The sequence below is a fragment of the Eriocheir sinensis genome, chromosome 11, assembly GCF_024679095.1.
Source record: "Eriocheir sinensis breed Jianghai 21 chromosome 11, ASM2467909v1, whole genome shotgun sequence".
Classification (NCBI taxonomy): Eukaryota; Metazoa; Arthropoda; class Malacostraca; order Decapoda; family Varunidae; genus Eriocheir; species Eriocheir sinensis.
The window spans coordinates 774,655-796,586 of record NC_066519.1 but is presented as its reverse complement, the minus strand read 5'-3'; the positions used below and the strand labels follow the sequence as shown (position 1 = coordinate 796,586).

At 40.9% G+C, this 21,932-nt stretch overlaps 1 protein-coding gene across 1 annotated transcript; it reads left to right on the top strand.

Annotated features, from left to right (window-relative positions):
- Positions 1–338: 338 nt before the first annotated feature.
- LOC126996727 (cell cycle checkpoint protein RAD1-like) lies at positions 339–16,232 on the top strand. The gene is made up of 5 exons (XM_050857470.1): positions 339–604; positions 4,341–4,439; positions 10,954–11,105; positions 13,191–13,276; positions 16,042–16,232. The coding sequence occupies exons 1-5, from the start codon at positions 494–496 to the stop codon at positions 16,215–16,217; spliced, it is 624 nt and encodes a 207-aa protein (XP_050713427.1). The 5' UTR covers positions 339–493; the 3' UTR covers positions 16,218–16,232.
- The last annotated feature ends 5,700 nt before the right edge of the window (positions 16,233–21,932 follow it).

Below are 21,932 nucleotides of genomic sequence, written 5' to 3'. Positions count from 1 at the left end.
TCCCGCGGCCTCGCCACACACGACTTTCTACTCAAGCTCATCCCTTTACTGTCCAAATCCCTTGCGCAAGAGTTAACCAGCATCTTCACTCTTTCATCCCTCATGCTGGTTATCTCTGGAACAATCTTCCTTCATCTGTATTTCTTCCTGCCTACGACTTGAACTCTTTCAAGAGGAGGGTATCAGGACACCTCTCCTCCCGAAACTGACCTATCTTTCAGCCACTCCTCTAACTCTTTTTAAGAGCAATGAGTAGCGGGCTTTTTCTTCACATTTGTTCCTAATAAACTAGTCCCATAAAACACCTAAGAAAAAGAAGATCAGTGAAGAAATCCCAATTCATCTGTAACATCAAGATCAAGATCTACCGCGAAACTACGAGTACGAACTACCACTGACGGGGCTCTAGAGGCTGTGGGCCCACAGCCTAACTAGCCCCATAAAACACCCACGAAGAAGAAGAACTGTCATTCTTTGCTCTGTTTACATCAACATGTCTGTTTTTTCCCAGGAAGAGAGAGAGAGGGGTGGTGATTACTTCAGGGCAAAAACTGAGAACGCCAAGAACATTTTACTAATTCTCAAAACCATGAATTTCCGAGACGTAAGTACAAGTTCACAATATATAATTATCAGCCTTACGTTGACCTAGTATGTAGTATGGGTCATTTGGCAAGTATTGCCACACTGCAGTGGATGAGTCTGCAAATATACCCCAAAATACCTGTCTTTGGTTCAAGAAACTATGATGGACAATTTACGGTTTCACCCAACCAACGATTTTCTTACGTGGTTCATGTTTTTCTGGTGATAGATGTAGTGAATTGCACGATTTTGTACCTCATTTCCGTTGGAACTTACATTGGTAAATTTGCAGTTTAGGACAATATTCCCTATTTTTTTTCTCTTTCCCTATGCCTAACAAACTTAGGTATCCATAGGAATACGTTTTTTGGGGTGGGGAAAGTGAAATTAACTGACATGTGCCTCCTCAGATGTAGGGATTTCCCTATATGCTAGGGAAGTTCCCCAAATCCTTTAACTTGAGGTAAATTTCCCAAAATTAAAGACCCCCCATTATTTTAATCTAAGATAAACCAACAACAGGGCTTTGCCCCCCCCTCGATCCCCCATTATTGTAACCTAACCTACCCCTATGCGAGTGTAGCTAACAGAAGGAAGGCTGCGTCCCCCCTCGATCCCTCAATATCGTAAGTCAATCTTACATAACCTCACATGAGTGTAGCTAACGGGGTATGTTTCATCTCCTTCAAACCTCCAATTATTATAATCTGACCTAACCTAACCTTATGTGAGCTTAGCTAACCGGGGTGGGGTGGGGGGGGGGGGGCCCTCCCATTATTGTAACCAACCTAACCTAACCTACCTTTATCTTTTGTGAGTGTACCTAACGAGTGGGATTATGCCCCCTCTCGACCCTCCATCATTGTAATCTAACTTCATGGAGGTTGGATGGGAGGAGAGGCCGAGAAGTGGAAAAAGTGAGGACATTCTGGTTGGCTGGTGGCTGTACTAGTCCCATGTCAGTCTTTTAGTACTGGGGCCCATTTCTAATACCTTGCATTTCTTTGCATTAAATTTCATTTCCCACTCCTGACTCCATTCATAAATTGTCAAGATCTTCCTGCAGCCCTTTGCAATCCTCCTCTGTTTTTATTTATTTCATGATTTTTGCATCTTCTGCAAACAGGCTGGCATAATTGTTTGTCCCTTACACCATGTCATTGATGTAAATCAGAAACATTACTGGTGCCATCACTGAGCCCTGTGGAACTCCACTTGTTACCGCCCTCCACCCTGACATGCCGTCTTTTATTACTATCCTCATCTGTCAGTCTTTTAGGAAGTCTCTTGCCCACTCCAGGGGGCTCCCTCTTTGGCCTCCTACATGCTCTAATTTCCACAGTAGTCGCTTGTGAGGCACCTTGTCGAAGGCTTTTCTAGATCTTGGTCTAGCCTACACAGTCTGCCCAGCTGTCTTTTCTTTATGTCACATCAATTGGCCTAGTAGAAGCTCAGCAGATTAGTGACACATGACTTTCCATTTCTGAATCCAAACTGGCTATCACTCAGAATACCTACCGCTTCCAGATATTGTGTCCATCTGTGTTTCAATATTCTCTCGCACAGCTTAGCAACCACACTCGTCAGTGACACTGGTCTATAGTTGAGGGGTTCTTCCTTATTCCCTCCTTTGTATATTGGTACCACTTTGGCCCTCTTCCACTCCCATGGTACTTTCCCTTCTCTCAATTAACATACTATTATACTGTGGATCTTGTCTGCCAGTTGATTTCTACATTCCTTAATATCCAGTTAGATATAATGTCTGGTCATGTGGCCTTTCTTACATCTAGGGCTTCTAGTAGCTTGAGCACCTCTTGCACTCCTGCTTCTATGTCCTCCAGCAGTGAGTTTCTGTGCACTCCTTGTTCAGTGAAGTCATTTTCTGTTGTGAAAGGTAAAGTTGGGGACATACGCTATAGCTGCGCGTGGCCTCGGTGCTCATCTCCGTCTTATTGACTCTTGAGCCTGTGGTGGGAGGGAGCCCATTACCCCAGGACACAGGGCCAGTGTGACATCTGGGTTACCACAGTTTACCTTCCCCAGGTTTCCCCAGGTACCCATTTATAAAATCTGAAAAATTCTTCTGGGACAATCCGTATACATAGAACCGAAACCGTACTATCGGAAACCGTACCATTTGAGGGATGACTGTATAGGCCTAGATCGTGTATATGTTGAAGTGTGTGTGTGTATGTGTGTGTTTACTATTTGTAGTCTACCGAGTTAAGCTCTAATAGTCCCGTCTCCATATCTACATTCATCCAGTCTTTCCTTCATTTGTTGGACACTGTTCACCTTCACCACCTCTTCCCGCAAGCTGTTCCATGTGTTAACACTTCTATGTGGAAAACTGTACTTTTTAAGTCACTCAAACAGGTTCCTTTATTAAGTTTCTTCCTATGTCCTCTCAGCCCCTGCGTTCTCGCAGTTAAGAAGAGATCATCTCTATCCACCTTACCAAACTAATTTATCAACTTATACAGCATGATCAGATTTCCTCTCCCTTCTTTGTTCCAGTGTCGTCAAGTCCATCTCCTTCAATCTGTCTTCATACATTATATTTGAGAGTTCTGGGACCATTTTAGTTGCAATTCTCTGTATCCTTTCCAGCTTTCTGATATCCTTCTTTTTGTGAGTCAACCACACAACTGCAGCATTTCAAGCTATGGTCTTATCATTGTCGTTATTATTTTCTTCATCATTTCTTTGTCCATAAAATGGAATGATACCCTTATACGTATTTTACATCACCTGTAGGTTTCTCCAAACAGCTTGTTTATATGCTTTTCTGGGGATAGTTCCATATCTCGCTTCAGTCACTTTCAAGTTTTGTTTCATCATTATCATCACTCCTCCTCCCTTCCTTCTTTCCTATCTTTTCTCCAAATGTTGTACTTGCTCTTTCCCTCCAGCACAAGTTCCAGTTCTTTTACAATCTTTGTTTCAACCATACATATAATATCTGGATCACTCTCCCTTAAATAATTAGTTACTTCAATTTTCTTTGATATAAGACAATCTATGTTTGTGTACGCAATCTTTAAACCTTTCTTCCCTTTTCCCTTTTTTTCACCTTTTTCTATCAACACCCTTACTCCCTCTTTTCGCCTCCTTTCCACCACTTTATCAGTTTTTCATTTTTCATTCTCCAAAAAAATTTCTTCTTCTGATCTTTCATCATTTCTCTTTTTTGCTTCATTTATCATTTCCTTAGTTTTCATTCTTTCATCCCTTGACATATTTCTCCTCACATACATTTGCTGATATTCTTCAGTGTTGTTTAGTTTCCATGTCCTACTTAGTATAGATTCTGCTTTCATTTGGGACCTTAGCTTTATCTTTAGTGGTCTGCTTTTTCCTTCCTTGTATCTTCCCAATCTAGTTATTTCATCTACTTCTTCCTCTATTTTTTCCTCCTCTTCATTGTGTGTGTGTGTGTGTATTTACCTAGATGTAGTTTTATAGGGCCTGGGCTTTACGCTAGTGTGGGCTTTATGCTGTGTGTGTGTGTGTGTGTGTGTGTGTGTGTGTGTGTGTGTGTGTGAGATCATTATAATTTTTTGGAAGAGGTTATAGATTTTTGCCTCGTAAGAATTCATGTTTTTGTTTTCCATGATATAATTTTCTTCCTTTCGATATGTGGACTACGAGATAACTGCATCATTAAGATATTGACAGACTAACTTTTGCTGTAGCATTTACCAACATTTCTGTATTGATCATCATCTAATGATTTCATTTTTTTCTTTCAGCAAGCTAATGTTGTTATTTCTCCAAGCGGGATCAAAGTGACAGTTGAAAATGCCAAGTGTGCCCAAGCTAATGCCTTTATAGAAGCAGACATGTTTCAGGTAAGCTAACGCAAGAGAGACTGCTTCTCTAATTATGAAAGTATAATCTTTTATATTTGTTTCAAGTACTCCAGTTATTTGAAGTTACTTATTTACTTATTTGCTCTGAGTAGGCTCTGTTTTAATTGTAACTGATTGTGGAGGCTCTTGGTCATGTAGTTTTGATCACCTATTTGATGTTACTTTATCACTCATTTAGACTTTTTAAGTGCAATTAAAGAAAATTCTTCAATGAATTGAGGTTTATCTGTACTGTAAACTTTGTCAGTCAATAATTATTGGGGGTCCTTCATGTGCAAAAATTAGTCATGTGTGGTGAGGATTCTGTTTGTGCAAGCTTGAAACCATTGCTCCTTCTGCTATTTGCATTGCCCTGTTACACACCCTGATGACCTGTTGTTCCCTGCCACCCATGTAGTCTTTGCTCGCACCCTTTTTCATGCCATCAATGATGCCAATGATGAGTAGGAGTGGTTACTGTCCCCCATTGAGCAAGGGGGATAGGGTGTGTGGTGTGTGATGTCCTTGTTGTACCCAGAGATTGAGTAAAGAGCCTTGCTCAAATCGTGAGGGTACTTGCTGGTAATTGCGTGGTGAAAAAAAATACACATACACACTAGATCTAGCAGATGGCAGTTGTCTTGAAAAATGGCATCCCACAACACAGCAGCTCCTATAGGCGACTGTTTGCGCAATCATAGTTGAACAGAACGTTCACAGAAGGGAAGATGATGCAGCAGAGATGACACTGGCCACTCATATAACTGCTGTATTTTTAGACCCTTCTTTTCTTGTATTAAATCAACTCTTTTATCACTCATTAATTACTCCATAAATGATCTCACCGTCTCGTATCCCTGGTAGCGTGATCCGGCTTAAGTTGTTATTGGAGACTGGTGTTCGGGGATAAACAAGGGAAAAAGATAATATACATTTATTTAAAATTAAATGAAAGTAATTGCCTTACGCAATATTCTTTGCTCAGACGATCATAACACTGGCATATTCAGCAATGGATGCAACATATGACAAACGACATGTCTTAAACATAATACTACAATATGTGCTCAGTTGTTGCCAATAATAATAACACTCGTCGTTCCACAAGCAGTGGTTTGTATCTCTCTGCTTACATCACAATCATTATGTACTCTCTTCACAAAATCCTAATAACACATTCCTATAGTATAATCTACTACAAGTCATGGAAACACCCAATTTTACCACACCCAGTGGTTTTACCTTTGCTTTACATCGCAAACAAATAATCACAATCCTGTCCCTCACAATCCTACTTCACATCTCCTACATTATAATCTCCAGGACAATACAGTCGGTTTCCCTTAGATTCTCAATTTCTACTCACGATTAAGATCACAACAGCCATCCTCGGCTGAGTGAGTAGCAGGTCTGCTTGAGGCGAGAACCAAGCTCGGTCTCATACTACTGATTTCTAGGCCACATTTTCTTTGCTTTAGGCGGACTTACATCCTTGACACGCCCTTAATTTTCTACATAACCAGTGGCCAATACTTCCTGTCACACCCATCTGCTAGCTCATTATGTTGTATTGTTTTACTTCTCCTGCTATTCGTGAGTCAGTCTTAAGACACTCCCTCAGTGATTTTTCTGTTAAATTATTGGCTCATAACATGTCGCCACGACTGACGTCACGGGTCAGAGTCTTTTCAATGGTTGTTCACACTTTCTGACCACGCCCACTGGGCATCTGTTTTCTGTATCTGAGTCTGGGTATCTGTTTTCCTTTACCCTCGTTGTTTCCTCTTTGGTACTTGAGATGCTTACACTGTTATATATGTCACTTTTTTGTTAGTGTTTGTCCTGTCAGATGTCTACACAGTTGTATACCTGCCTTTCCTCTCTGGGTATCTGTTTTCCTTTACCCTCGTTGTTTCCCTCTTTTGTACTTGAGATGTTTACACTTATATATATGTCACCCTTTTTGTTAGTGTTTGTCCTGTCAGGTGTTTACACAGTTGTATATCTCACTCCTCTGTTTCCTCGTTTTCTGGGTCCTGACATTACTTCCCCTTCCGGAAGATCTCGCCCCTGAGATCTCACAGGTGTTGGTGGAGAAGATACGCCTTGCAATGTCTGCAGTTGGTTCGAGTCTGGAATTAGGCGGCGTGAGACATAGGAATACCCACGGCAGACGTCACCAGCAGAAGAACCAGGATCACGACAATGGCGAAGACAATCCACCAATGGATTGCGGGTTGAAAGGGCTGATCCGGCTCGACCACATAATTTAGGGGCTGCAAGCCAGCTGTTAGCTCCTGTAGGGGGATGGACTCAGCACTGCGAAGAGAACCTTGCCGAAGCATCAATATCCCATTATCCGTCAGACTGACAGTATGTCTGTTTACAGGATGGGTAGGGCATGTGAGTGTCAGAGTGATGGGGGAGGCAAGTGAACAGGTCCAGTAGCCAGGACCTGTCAAAACATAGGGGGAAATGTTTTCAAGACTATTGTGTGGCAGAGGTTGATCACTGACTCATGTTTCAAGAAAGCAGCCGATTTACAAGAGGCTGCGTCACTAGCCTCATGGACGGGGCCTGTGGGAGGACAAACTAACATATGGTTATTCTTGTTACAGTGTTTTATACTAGAAAGCATAAAATATATTTTCCTATTCTCACTGAAGGCAATACATCTTGAATCAACACTATACATAAGAAAGTAAGTGCTATTCTGCACAGAAAATGGAAGGGAGTCGATTCGAAAGACATCAAAGGTGTCAATCGGATCTCCTAAGGTTTGGTGAAATAGAAATTACGAGAATCGTGCAAAGCCGTTGTCCTGGAGGACAGTTATTACATCCCTATATAGAGCTAAAAAATCAAGAACTGCAAGGCACAAAAGACCTGGAGGCCGATCCTAGGCTTCCTTTAATGTACTGAACAACTGTTTGTTTCACATAATGGTTGGAGTTATGTATGTTTGCAGGGGAGCCTGCAGACTCAAATATAAATCTTGCATACCTGGTCTTATGTGTCTCAATGCTAAGTCAAAATATAACAATTCTTGTAGGAGCTTTTTTCTCTTCCTAATGCCATAGTCTATAGTAAAATGGCGCACAACTTGGTTCAATACATCTACAGCTGAATATAGCCTATTAAAGGCAGATTGCATGGCATGCATATTACTTAACGATGTTGAGTTTTCCATAATAAACATTTAACTATATAAAATCTTTCTCAGTTAATGACTCTAGTCCTCTATTTTTTCATGAATAGCATCAACTTGAGCCTGGGTCGCGGTACCAAATAGGTTATTAGACAAGGATCCTCAAAAAAAAATTATTTCCCGTTTTTTTTCTTTTCTCTATAATTCATAGAAGCATGCAGCTTGTTTTGAATAGTAGTCATCACATAGCCTAAAACTTTTCTTAGATGATGCAACAATGAAATGAATTCATTTTCAAAATTAAAGAGTGTGTATTTTATTGCTTTTACAGCTGGATACTCAGGTGACATTTGAATAACATTTCAAGTAACGAAGCAGTTAAATTCCATGCTTTATATAATGCAGCTAAAACATCTTCTGTAAGGCTAAACGGTACTATAGTCTCTGTCTGTGAGGACTATAATATAGATAGTATGTTGGTGTGAAACTTTGGCCAGCACGTGTTGGGGACTCCTGTTGTGTCATTGAGTCGTACACCGAAAGAGTCAAATCAATCTGGTTTATTTCGTCATATTTCCGCTCAATTATTGCATTTTCATCCTTATGCATTATTCCTGTTTTATATCGTATTAGTTTTGACATTACATTAGGCAACTCTTGTACCGTCGAAGGCTTTATTTACGCCGAGGTGGCTCTGAAAGTTTGGGAGTAACGTGAGAAGGTAGGGCTTGTGCATCAGCTGTTTATTGCTGGTGTTGAACGAACATTATTTAATGTGTCATGAGTAGCAGTCACCTCTCCGCTACGAGTTATCATTTTCGGTAGAATTTTTCTCAGCGATTTCAGGGTTGAGCAATGCAAAGAATAGATCAGTGTCTGTCTCTGGATTTAAAGGGTATGCTTTCGCAATCGTTGGACATTGCTGCACATCAATGCAATCTTCATGAAGAACTTTTACTATATCTGTATGAAACCTTACTAGTTCTGAGGTTCCTAATTTTTACCATTATATCACTGATCTTCTCTGTTACCCTGTAGGGTCCATCAAAAATAAGTTACAACTTTTTATTTACTTTTTTCTGTGGTCTCGTTTGAGGAACACTGTCTCCAACGTTGATAGTTTTGATTTTGAAGCTTTGTATTTCTTTTCTATTTCTTCTCTACCTTTTTCAATGTAAACCTGGCATCTATCATAAACTTTATTTGCAATTGCAGCCATTTCCTTTTCATAGGAGTCAATATCATAAACTTTCCTTGCAATTGCAGCCATTTCCTCTTTACAGGAGTCAATATCATAAACTTTCCTTGCAATTGCAGCCATTTCCTCTTTACAGGAGTCAATATCATAAACTTTCCTTGCAATTGCAGCCATTTCCTCTTTATAGGAGTAAATATCATAAACTTTCCTTGCAATTGCAGCCATTTCCTCTTTATAGGAGTAAATATCATACCAGGGCTGCTGAATTTTTTTCTAACATAGTGTAGGGTACAGGAGGATCTCTAAAAATCCTCTCTCTGTCTCTCTCGATAAAATAGGGACTCCTTTATGGTGCGATAATACGCAGCATTATAGGCCAAGATGTCTATAAGTAGCATTATATCCCAAACGGACACATTTCCTAGAACATTCTCCTCAAAATGTTAACAACAGTATAATTTCTTTATTATTCCATTTCCATTTGTATGGTAAGCCGTTATTCAGGTAGCTTCTAATTTATCTCCTGCATCACGGAATTAACGAACTCTGAACCTTGACCTGTAACAACTGTCTGAGGAACACCGTGTACACAAGCAACATCCACGTACAACGCCCTTGCCATTTCGCGGGCTTCGGTACTATAATCAAATACCTTTTAAAAACATCAACTATGGGCATTACGTATCGAACCCCATTGTCCGATACACCCATGGGACCCACAAGGTTCATGTGTATTCTTCCAAAAGGAGCGGTGACGTCTGGATATTGCCGCCAAGGAGCAGGGTGCAAGTTCCCAACTCACTTTTAAAACGACTACCATGACGCACTTCCTTACATAATTTTCTACATAACCAGTGGCCAATACTTCCTGTCACACCCATCTGCTAGCTCATTATGTTGTATTGTTTTACTTCTCCTGCTATTCGTGAGTCAGTCTTAAGACACTCCCTCAGTGATTTTTCTGTTAAATTATTGGCTCATAACATGTCGCCACGACTGACGTCACGGGTCAGAGTCTTTTTCAATGGTTGTTCACACTTTCTGACCACGCCCACTGGGCATCTGTTTTCTGTATCTGAGTCTGGGTATCTGTTTTCCTTTACCCTCGCTGTTTCCCCTCTTTGGTACTTGAGATGCTTACACTGTTATATATGTCACTTTTTTTGTTAGTGTTTGTCCTGTCAGATGTCTACACAGTTGTATACCTGCCTTTCCTCTCTGGGTATCTGTTTTCCTTTACCCTCGTTGTTTCCCCTCTTTTGTACTTGAGATGTTTACACTTATATATATGTCACCCTTTTTGTTAGTGTTTGTCCTGTCAGGTGTTTACACAGTTGTATATCTCACTCCTCTGTTTCCTCGTTTTCTGGGTCCTGACAGTATAATTTGTTTACACTGTCCCCCCCGCCAACACAACCCTTGGCACATCAATTTGGTGGGGTGTTTGGCTAATGCCGTCATCTTGGCATAACTTGGTTGCTCAATTTTATAATGTTGCACAACATTGCACGGCTAAAGGGTCAAGCAAATGCTGAGATGGGCAATGTGAAAGTAGGAGGCATAGGGATGCTACTATCTGCAGCAGGACATTAGAATAACATTTTATTCTGTTTTTTAATATAAATTTCAACTTACAACCAACCTGTTGGTCCTGAACCCTGTTGTAACTTAAGGAATACCTGTATCAGTTTAGCTACTTGTTATTGTGTTCATTACCTGTTTGATATTTTTTTCCATTACGTGTGGAAATAATCATGAGCTCTCTAACACTTATGTTTGTTATGCAAAGGGCCTCCTTATGTTTGGGTTACTTCTTACTTTGATACGCAAACATGCTAAGGGGCTGGCCATTCCCTTAACTTGGTAATCTGGTTACATTGGCAAGGTGTCTGCTCTAACTGTACCAACTTAAACTGGTATTACCTTAAATTCATTGAAATCTATTGGAGGTAGTTAGGCTTAGAAGGTTTAGCATCTGTTATGGACTGCAGACTTCTACTTGGCATGTGGATTTGATTGGTTGTTAGAACATTTCTTTTACATCTGAAAATTATTTTTTTGTATCTGCAGATATCCATACGTAGAATATTCATTAGTAGGGGTCTGCCTGTAATGAAATCTGATAATAAGTCATGTGTTCTTGTGTTAATGAATTGTTAATTTTTAAGGAGTATGAAATAGAAGAGGAAATGGTAACGTTCAAGCTGAACCTGACATCATGGGTAGAGTGCCTCAACATATTTGGTGGAGGCACCTCAGGGGCAACCACTCCTTCCCTGAAGATGATGTATGGGGGCCATGGTTACCCTCTAGTATTGGAGTAAGTCTTGCTTTTACTTTGTCCAAGTAAGCATCACCCTTTTCCCAACAATTTGTGCTATTAGAAACCTGCTGGCATAAGTACATTTGCGAGAACTACATCATTTTTACTATGCAATACTAGTGTCATTCTGTGATGTTGCCTGTTCATCGTTCTTGGTTATTTAATGCAAGCAACTTAAACTCTAGGTTTTGTAAAATACCTATCATGCCTTCATCATCATGTTTTTTTATTTATTTTTTTATTTTTTTATTGTTAGGTGCTGCTTATAGCGCTGATAGGCTTTCCTCAGGGGTCTCTTCGACAACCCCAACGCGTTGGTGGTGCAGGCGAATTTTATTTAAAGTGCTTGCCTTGTATAACACTTGTATAACTCGCTGTTTTCTGTTGGAGAGCCGATCTCTTGTCCATGCAGTCAGGTTTCTTCCTATACCCGCTGACTTTAGTTTTTTAAAGAGCCGCTCGTGTGGCACCTTGTCGAAGGCCTTCTGGAAGTCCAGGTATATGACATTGCTTGGGATGTAACTATCCCAGTTATCGTATATACCTTGGAAGAAGTCAAATAGATTCGTTAAGCAAGAACGCTTATTTTGGAAACCGTGCTGTGTGCCAGAAATTATATTGTTTTCTTCTAGGAAGTTGACAAGTTTGTCTCTAATAATCTTCTCAAGGATTTTGCCTGCCACTGATGTTAAACTTATAGGCCTGTAGTTTAGGGCAATGTTCTTATCTCCTCTTTTGTAAATCGGGGTTACGTTCGCCATTTTCCAGTCATGAGGTACTTTGCTCAGTTGTAGCGACCGGTTAAATATGGATGGGAGGGGCTGCAGTATTTGCTGTTACAGTTCTTTCAACAACCGCGGTGACAGGTTGTCAGGTCCCGTTGACTTGTTCGTGTCCAGTTTGTACAAGTACAGTACCACCTTTAAGTTCCTATGAAATCCAGGCGAGTAAATGGTGCCGTGGATCCACCGTGGATGAGCATGGAGATCAAAAGGCCAATTAATGCAAAAAAGCGGAATTACAATCTGATGAGAGGAAATGATATGGCTGAAGCCCGCGTACAGTACCAAAATAGCCTCAGAGCTTGTTGAACTCTCATTCGGACAAGTAAATGCAACTACGAGAAACAAATAGCGCGCGAAGTCAAAACCAATCCTAAAAAGTCCTTCACATATATCAGAACGAAAAAGAAAGTTAAAGCGAGTATTGGTACATTGACAGACGAGACCGGATCATTAATCCAGGACAGTAAACACATGGCCAATATCCTAAACAGCAACTTTGCCTCCGTATTTGATCGAAGACAAAGAAAACATACCCGAATGCCCCGTTCCTCCGAGAGGGATTACGCCCCTAGAAATTGATGCAACATCCGCTCAAGACGTGAAAAGTACGTACTACTATCATGCGCACTCCTCCGCAGCCCACCAAACACTCATGTAGAGGAGAAACGACAACGCTGTACCCTCTCAAGGCCTTGACCCTCTCCCCTCATCCCCAGAGACTAATGACTGACAAGTGTCATCTATAAATAGGTTTCTCTCTCTCTCTCTCTCTCTCTCTCTCTCTCTCTCTCTCTCTCTCTCTCTCTCTCTCTCTCTCTCTCTCTCTCTCTCTCTCTCTCTCTCTCTCTCTCTCTCTCTCTCTCTCTCTCTCTCTCTCTCTCTCTCTCTCAACAATAATTCTTGTTATGATGTTTGTTTGGAAATATCTGGATTAAGGTGCATACAGGGAGGCATTCATTATTTAGGGGAAACTTTGAAATTGTTACTTTTTGATGTCATTGATGACTTGAGGTGCATGCATTGAGGCATTAATTAGTTAGGGGAAACTTTGCCTGCTTTCCTCCAAGATTGAAAGAACTTAACTATCATATTTTTTAAATGTAAAGGATTTGCCTTCACTACCATTGCTGTCATTTCTTGTGTCACATGCAATGATGCAATATACCTTCAGTCTTTTTGTGATTGGACTTGAATAATAGGTAAAATTTGAGAAAGTATGTGTTGATCATTGATTTATCATAAATTTGATGAACTCGTTTATTATGTATGTTAACAAGTCCATTTATGTTCCCTGCAGGTTAGAAGAAGATGGGGTAGTTACTGACTGTAAGATTAATACTGAGGAACCAGAAGACACTCTTGACTTTGATTTCTTCAGTACAGGTAATTGTTATTTATTTGGATATGATTCTGTTATTTATTTAAGTGTGACTTATAATTTTATGTGTGCCATTATTCCCTCCATCATGTACCAGTATATGCTAGAGATCTTAAGAAATTCCTATTGAACATTCCTGGGCACCATATCTTGTGGTTTCTCCAAACACATGAATATGACATCTATCTTTCGTCCTGTCTTGGTCTTGGTTCAAGCATTTGGCTAACACTCCCATTTTAGAAAAAAAACTTCTTATAGCTCCATTGCCATTGATATTAGAAAGGCAATCCCATGCCCGCCTCCGGACTACTGATTACGTTGAAGAATGTTGCTTGACTAACTGATTAAATAGTGTCTAGTAAGTACATACATATAGTCAGGATATGCATTTCTGAGTATAAAGAACCTGTGTAAATAAGTTTGGTGCAATAAAATTTCTTGGGGTACTTTGGGAATATACCACAAGTACATATACGGAATTTCCACTTATGAGGCACCTTTGAATCCCCGCAGTTCCTGGTTATTAAGGGTTTTACTTTGTTAGGGAAAGTCTGAGCAGGTGTATAGAGGGGCGATCAATAAGATTAACCCTGGATTAGTAGCATTGTCAGCCTCACGTGCCTACCAGCAATGTCCGAAATCCCAAACAAACTTTGGGGGTAGAAATATACATATAGGAATGGTACAAAGTTTATTTAAAAAAATTTCACTTAAATTAGATGTTATTCTTAACTGTACGAACTATGAACAAAATATTTAACTAAAACAACATTATAAGAAAAAATAAAACAAAATGTGTAAAAATGACAAAAAATGCTACATCCTTGTAATCTTTTCACCATTGCCAACCACAGTGTTGTCTGACGGTGATGACTTGTGCCACACATGAAGTCCAGACGTGCCCCAATATGCTCCAGCCTCCCTAGGCCTTATGCCACACAGGTTGCTGTGCTCTATGCTGAAAAAAAAGGCACTGTTTTAGAAAGTAAAAAAAAAAAATAATAATAATAATAATAATATTGTTCCCTTCCCATTCTCATTGGTGATGCTTGTAGGACCTGCAATGTTGAGATAATTGACATCTGGTGTGAATACTACTATCCTGGAAATCTGAGCAGCAGTACAGTAGCAAAACACAACCAGCTAAGGCATCTGAATAGCAGTGTGGCGGTCTTCTGCCTGTGGGGCCTGTAATGTTGGACTTATGATGTATACTTGGAATGAAGAGTTTAGTCTAGGGCATCTTGGCGGCAGTGCAACAGCAAGACAACCAGCTAGGGCATCTGAGCGGCAATACCGCACTTTTATCTGCTTTTACTTTTACGCTCTCCATTTTCCTTTCTCTCTCTCTCTCTCTCTCTCTCTCTCTCTCTCTCTCTCTCTCTCTCTCTCTCTCTCTCTCTCTCTCTCTCTCTCTATTTAAACATACATATATATTTACAAAAACCCAAAGGTGCACCGCCGTGTGCTGCCTATTTACAGGGCATAGTCTATATAAAAAATATCTAAAAAAGAAAAACATAGCTCAGCGTTGGCAGTAATAACAAAATGATTTGAAAAGTGCGCTGTTCCCGCCTTCTAGTTTTCCCGCCTGACTTGTGACTACTCCCGCTCTCTCAATCAAAATGGCGGGGACTCCCGCGGTATTTTTCCACGGGCCACTCCCTGAATAATGAAATCATGACAATCTGAATGCCTTGTAATGCCTTGAAAACTTCATTTTTCAACTCAGTAGCCTTTTTGTCTTGATCAGAGGCCTTCACGACAAGGAGATTCTTCTTCCTGTTGCGTCTGGCTACGTCAGCAAAACTGGCGCGACCCAACTCTGCCTGCTCATCACAAATCACGCCTGCCACCTCACTCAACTCCTCCTTGACTCTGAACATCCAAGATTCAACCTCATCTTTAGCCACAGATATTTCTTTAAATAATTCTTGCTTGAATTTATCCAATTTTTCAACAATGTTGATAGCGAGAGACGCTTTATGAAGACATGGAGTGCAAATCCAATTTATTTTAGGTACATTATCCTGCTTGACTCTAGTCAAATTAGCACACTTCTTATGACACCACATTGGACATAAACAGCATGCAATCCACTTCTCGCCCGTAAAATCTTCACAGACACAACAGGAATCTCTCAGACTCCTGGTTCTGCCCACCATTGTCGACTCAGTAGTTCCAAGGAGCAAGGAGCTCATGCCGGCACGTCCTCACCCTACCACTCTCACTCACTCCAGCAGATGAAAAAAACGGGAGCAACACGAACACACCTCACACACAAAGGACAGAGTACAAATTGAGATGTCATGGCAGTTGGGCGCCATAGGCCTTGGAGCATCTCCTCTGCAATGCAAAGTAGGCCTAAATTTGGAATCCTGGATGATGCTACTATTCCAGGGTTAATTATTTTTTTGTTTGTCACTGCTTAGACAGGGCTTGCTGCATTGTAGCAATATTTAATCAGAATTATAAGGCTTGGCTAGAGAAGCAAAAATATTTCTTTACTGAGATACCTGAACCTAAGCACAAATTTACAGACAATTAGCATCTAACAAAGAAACATAACATTGGCACCCATCTCTTAAGTGTGTGTGTGTGTGTGTGTGTGTGCTCTTACATTTATAACTTTTTTTGGCACATCTGTGCTTATAGTTATAGGATTTTGCAATATCAATAAAGTGATCTTGGGAAAGTGGTCAAGAATTGCTGCTTAAATAAATCCCTGATTCAGAATTTTAGTGTACTACATTTGCTCACCAACACACAGGTGTGATGAACAAGATCATCATGCGGTCAGAATGCCTAAGAGAAGTATTCACTGACCTGGATGTGACGAGTGAGATGCTGGAGATCCTTATGTCCCCTGATGCCCCTTACTTCAGAGTATCTACATTTGGAATTTATGGAACTAGTCAGGTAAGGAGACCTTCTATAATTCTGTAATTGCAAGAAAGCCGTTCCCATTTTGAAAATAATTTGTCCTCAACCTCATGAATCCTGAAATAGTTTGGGGCAATAGAGAACATATTATGTTGCATCCATAAAAATGGAATTAATTGGAAGAATAATTCAAGCTTTTGGGGCACAAAGATGTAGTCCTGATGTCACCTGGTAAGGATGAATATTCCCCAGTGATGGAGCACCTTGGTTATGTACCCATGTGTTTGCATACTGTTTAACCCATCCGCTGCAATTGGTACGGATTTTGCCTTCACTGGTAGCCTGATAACATATACTCCCATGTCTTCCTCTGCCTCTGTGGTGGATAGTGGAGTGTTTCCCATGTGGCATTGGTATGCTGGATTTCCCATCCCAAGGTGCATGACTACATTTATCTTCTTTGAATTGTAGCAGCCACTTTTTGTTCCATTCTTGCAGCTTGCTGATGTCTTCTTGTAAGAAATCCACAGTCAAGGGATTAATATTTTGATTTTGATTGTATGTACTGTATTTGACAGCTTATAAGACGCGTGGGCTTATAAGATGCACCCCAAATTTTGGCAGGCATTTGAAAAAAATTTAATAAGGGGTTTTGAACAACGAGTGTCAGGTGAAGATTTTTCGCCTGACTGTCTGTATTCAGATTCTTTTCAGATCCCAACACTTTGCATTTAAAACCCTTAATATTTGCTGGGAACTACCAGAATTGGTCCTTCTTAGAGACTCGAGGGTACTGCTTTGAGATATAAACAAACAAAGCGTAATAGGGGAGCAGCTTGGAAATTATACGAGGAAGCTAGATTTGTCTTTGGACGTCATTCCCCTCAGGCAAGCCAGTCACTAGAAAATTTCCAGAGAACAAATAGTCAATACAGGAATTTTTCGCTCCGGTCTCAAATTGATTATGAAATTTCACTTATAAATAAAATGAAGTCTTGCCGTAAACTGTTCCATTCTTATATTCGTAATAAGAAGGTGGGTCGCCCATCAATTGGGCCACTTCAGTTAGGAAATGGGTCTACAGTTAGCGATCCCAGTGGCATGGCGGAGTGTCTTGCAAACACTTTTAGCCATATATACACAGCCTTGTCCCCAACCCTTCCTGTAGCCCACCAGATGTCTAATACTCAGTTTTCTTTTATTCTGCCATCGCTGGAAAGAGTTAAGTTGGCTATTAACAATTTGGATAATGACACTAGTATGGGTCCTGATGGCATTCATCCACTGGTTCTGAAATCTTGTCAGAATCATCTGGCTTACCCTATATACCTTATTTTTTACAAAATCATTAAATACTGGACATGTGCCCTCAACATGGAAAAGTTCTAACATAGTCCCTTTATTTAAGAAAGGTTTGCACTCCGACCCTTTGAATTACTGTCCTGTGAGTCTAACATCTATATGCTGCAAGATGCTTTAAATAATTATTGTGGAACAACTTAATTTTTACTTGGATAATAATTTAATTTTGTCTGATGCCCAGTTTGGCTTTAGAGGAGGAAGGAGTGTCAAGGATCAGTTACTTTTGACTTATAATGAAATAAGTCAGTGTTGATGCAGGAGGTACAGTTGACCTAATCTTACTTTATTTCTCAAAAGCCTTCGACACAGTTTGCCATTCCATTTTGATCCCAAGTTACATCATTTGGTTATTTCTAGTAACATATTGTCTTGGATCCATAACTTTCTTACCGGCAGGAAAATGTCAGTTGTTGTTGACGATTATTATAGTACCTGCAAAAGTGTGTTAAATGGTGTTCTGCAAGGTTCAGTCCAGGGTCCCGTTCTCTTTTCTTATTTACCTTAACCACCTGGCGTCATCACTTAGCTGTCAATATAAGATCTTTGCTGACGACTTAGAAATTTATAGGAAGGTTCAGAGTAATAATATTTCCTCTACAATCAACTGTATAGCTACTTTCCAGGAAGATATTGATGTACTACTGAATGGAATGGCAAAATCATGGGGTCTTAACCTTTACCCAGACAAATGTGTGGCTTTGAGATTTGGCAGAGATCTCCCTCCTGCTGGCCTTTATGACCAGTACTTCATTAGTGATATTCCTAGCCCATTTACCACTCTGAGCAGAGACTTAGGGGTAATGATTGATATGAAAATGAAATTTCATGACCATATTCGTTCTGTGGGTTCCAAAGCGGGTGGTGCGTCTTCCAATTTATTGAAATCAGCACTGTATCGCTCTCGAGATTTTATGATGGCACTGTATACTACTCATTGTCGTCCTCTACTTGAATTCAGCTCAGTTGTGTGGAACATTGGCTATATTGGTGACATTAAGTTACTAGAGTCTGTCCAGCAAAGGTGGACCAAGAACATAGATGGCCTAGAGAACTTGTCCTATGCAGACAGGCTTTCTGCTCTTGATCTTTTTTCTGTTTGTGGGAGGTTATTGAGAGCAGATTTGATTGAGTGTTTGAAGATCATGCATGGTGTTGCCCCCTTTGACTCGACTAGACTATTCCAGCTTGCTCCAGTCGTGGGTACAAGAGGTCATGTCTTCAAGCTTGCTCATACTCGTTGTTCCCTTGAGTGTTGGCGTCGTTTCTTCCCAGTTCATGTTGTTGGCTCCTGGAATTCTCTTCCCTCTGCAGTTGTTGAGCTGAGAGACCTTGGTGCTTTCAAAGCTGCACTAAAAGATTTTCTTGGCCACAAGCTTTACGACTATTATCCCTGACCATATGAAATGAACTCCCAATGCACTTTCCAGGCTATGTCTTATTGGATTATGTACTGTTGTTTTGATGAACTTGGATAGGCTGGCACATTGGTTGGTGAGACCTTTCGGTTCTTTGCCAGACGGTTTACTCTAGCATGGCTCATAGGGAAAGGTCAACCAGGTAAGAAATCCAGGTAAGAAACATGGCAGAGACAGCGACATTCAGAGGGGTAACGGGCATAAAGTTTGCGCATCATATTTCTTTGGTATTATTCTACATCATAAATCTAGTTCTAATTTTCTAGTACATTTTAAAACATAAGGAAGTATGATATTTCAAACTTGAATGTGCTTCAGTGTTTGTTGAACACAGGCGAGTGACGTTTGTGCGACCTTTCAGCGACAAAAAAATGGCCAGGTCGCAGTGAGATCTCTGAAATTCAGAAAAACTTGTTTCTGTGTGACTGTTCTGGCAACCTTTGGGCGCTCTCTCGGTGGTGCAATGGTTGCTGAATTGTTGCTGCCATGATCTTTCATGCGCGCTATTAGTCGCTCAAAGGGCGCCCAATGGTCGCTCAGAGATTGCCCACAATTCCACCGGCGATCTTTTGTGACCTCTGAGCGACCATTGGGCGACCTTGGCGCTGGTTGAGAGACCCTTGAGAGACAATCGAGCGCCCTTTCAGCGACCTGCTTCCTCGGCGAACACGCAGCGACTGTTTTGACCCTGTTCAAAAACTGACGGCGACCATGGCGACCACGGCAACCTCCAAACGCCCCATGAACGATCAAGAAGACCTCTGAGAGACCTTCCGGCAGCCAGTGGCGACCTCGCAAATTTTTTGGTCGTTCAAGGGTAGTTTAAGGGTCGCCATTCCCGTGTGACGGGGGTTTAATTTTTTTTTTTTTTTTTTCGGTATTTCGTTTCGTTAACTGAACTATCCGGGGCATCAGCCGAGTCAGTGGTGACTTTCTTACACCAGATAGAGTACGTACGTGAAGCGTTTTCTGGCGTTTTGTGACCAAGGAGGAAATATGAAAAGAATGGAAAGGCACAAATCCCAAGCCTGCGTGAATTCAAGAAATGACACACGCTATAGAAAAAAAAGTACTACATAAATAGAAAATGAAGTCTATCAATCATAGTTTTCAGAAATTTGGAATTTGTGGTCAGAAAATACTATACGGATAACATGAATAGGCTACGGCCACGTGAGCCAACGTCGTCAATGAATGTGTCTCAAAATAGATCACCAGCTCCATTGTTCAAGTGCTGAACATACAATAGTTACTCAGCCACTCTACGCTGTCCACGGTCAAGCACAAAACGGTCATTAAAGGTGGTAATATAGTGGCAAAGGTCGACCTTACAGGTCCCATACGCGTCTCGCGTCGCCTGCCACTCTCCCCGTCATAATACAGAAGCACCTTACATACTCACCACTGACACCAGACAAGTTCACTTGGTACCTCTACAGTATAATTATATAGTCCTCCAATCACTTTGACTGCACCTTACACCTAAAATCAAGTAAAAATGAGAGGCAAGAAGGAGAGAAGGCACACTTACGACTTCCGTCCTCTCTCTCTCTCTCTCTCTGCCAGAGCCATCCCAATCTCGTATTCCTCTTCTTCCTGTCTCCCCGCTCCCGCTACAAACACCCCTCCGGCGCTTTCAGTTGACAGCTTGACATCGCACTCTACACACAATTTTATGAACCCATCATTTAACACCTTACTTTTTTTCACTCAGAGCACACCTTATATCCTACCATTAACTCAAACCAAAACCAAAGGGGAAATAACTTGGTCAGTCGGTGCCACTGAGCTCTCAACTACACACACACACACACACACACATTCGTAATCGTAATACTAATATACATATTCCTATTATTTTCCTGTAACATTTATTTATTCATTATTATTTTTCTTTACAAAAGGGGGGGGGGCATAGCACCATGGCCCCCCCCCCCTTCGGTACGCCACTATGTGAGTGTTGAACTTTAGGTTAATGGAGAGGTGGACACCAAGATACTTGTGTGTGTGGACTGATTCTAGGTCGGAATTATGGAGAGTGTAAGAGGTCGGAATTATGAAGAGTGTAAGTGTGATGGATGGGGTTGTGAGCTCTGGTAAATCTTAACAGTTTATATTTGTCTGGTCGGAAGTGCATCTGCCAGGTGCGCTCCCACCGCTCGAGGGCGTCCACGTCTTTTTGTAGCAGTCTGCAGTCGTCAGTAGTCTTTACTGCTCTAAACAGCAAACTATCGTCGGCAAATAGTCTAGTGGAAGAGTTAGGTGTTGAGAGTGGAAGATCGTTGATGTACGGGAGGAAAAGAAGGGGGCCTAGAACGGTGCCTTGTGGGACACCTGAAGAAACTGGGACAGTGTCAGATGAAGATCCGTCAAGAAGAACGCGTTGAGTCCTGTTTGTAAGAAATGCAGTGATCCACTGAAGAATAGGTCCTGAAATACCGTAGTATTTCAATTTTAATGTCAGTCTTTTGTGCGGGACTTTGTCAAAGGCTTTGGCAAAATCTAAAACAATATTGTCAATTTGTTTAATGTCACGTCGGTCAAGTAGCCTCGTAACGTCATGAAATGTAGTAATGAGTTGCGATTCACATAAACATTTGGGTCGAAAGCCGTGTTGTGAGTCAGTAAGGATGTTTGTGTCTATGAGGTTTGTTTGGCAATTATACACCCATTGAAAGTTGTACGAATATATGGCCATCCTTCCCACAGGTTACGTTGAGCGTATGATGGGATGAAGTGCTTACGTAGCTGACGGAAAGGAAAAAGTGTGGAATTGAGGCGGGAATTCATTGCAGAGAAGAAACGTGAAACAAAATTGGAGAAATATACGAATGATTTATTTTGATATTAGGAAAAGACTGCCATACGATATGGGTTCATGTATATATGTTAAAAAGTCATAGCATACAAAAATAGACAGCGAGTACATGATGGGTGGATTAACCCGGTAGCTGCGGGGTCATGTTTCTTACGTTAGGTTAGGGTAGGTTAGGTTAAAGGC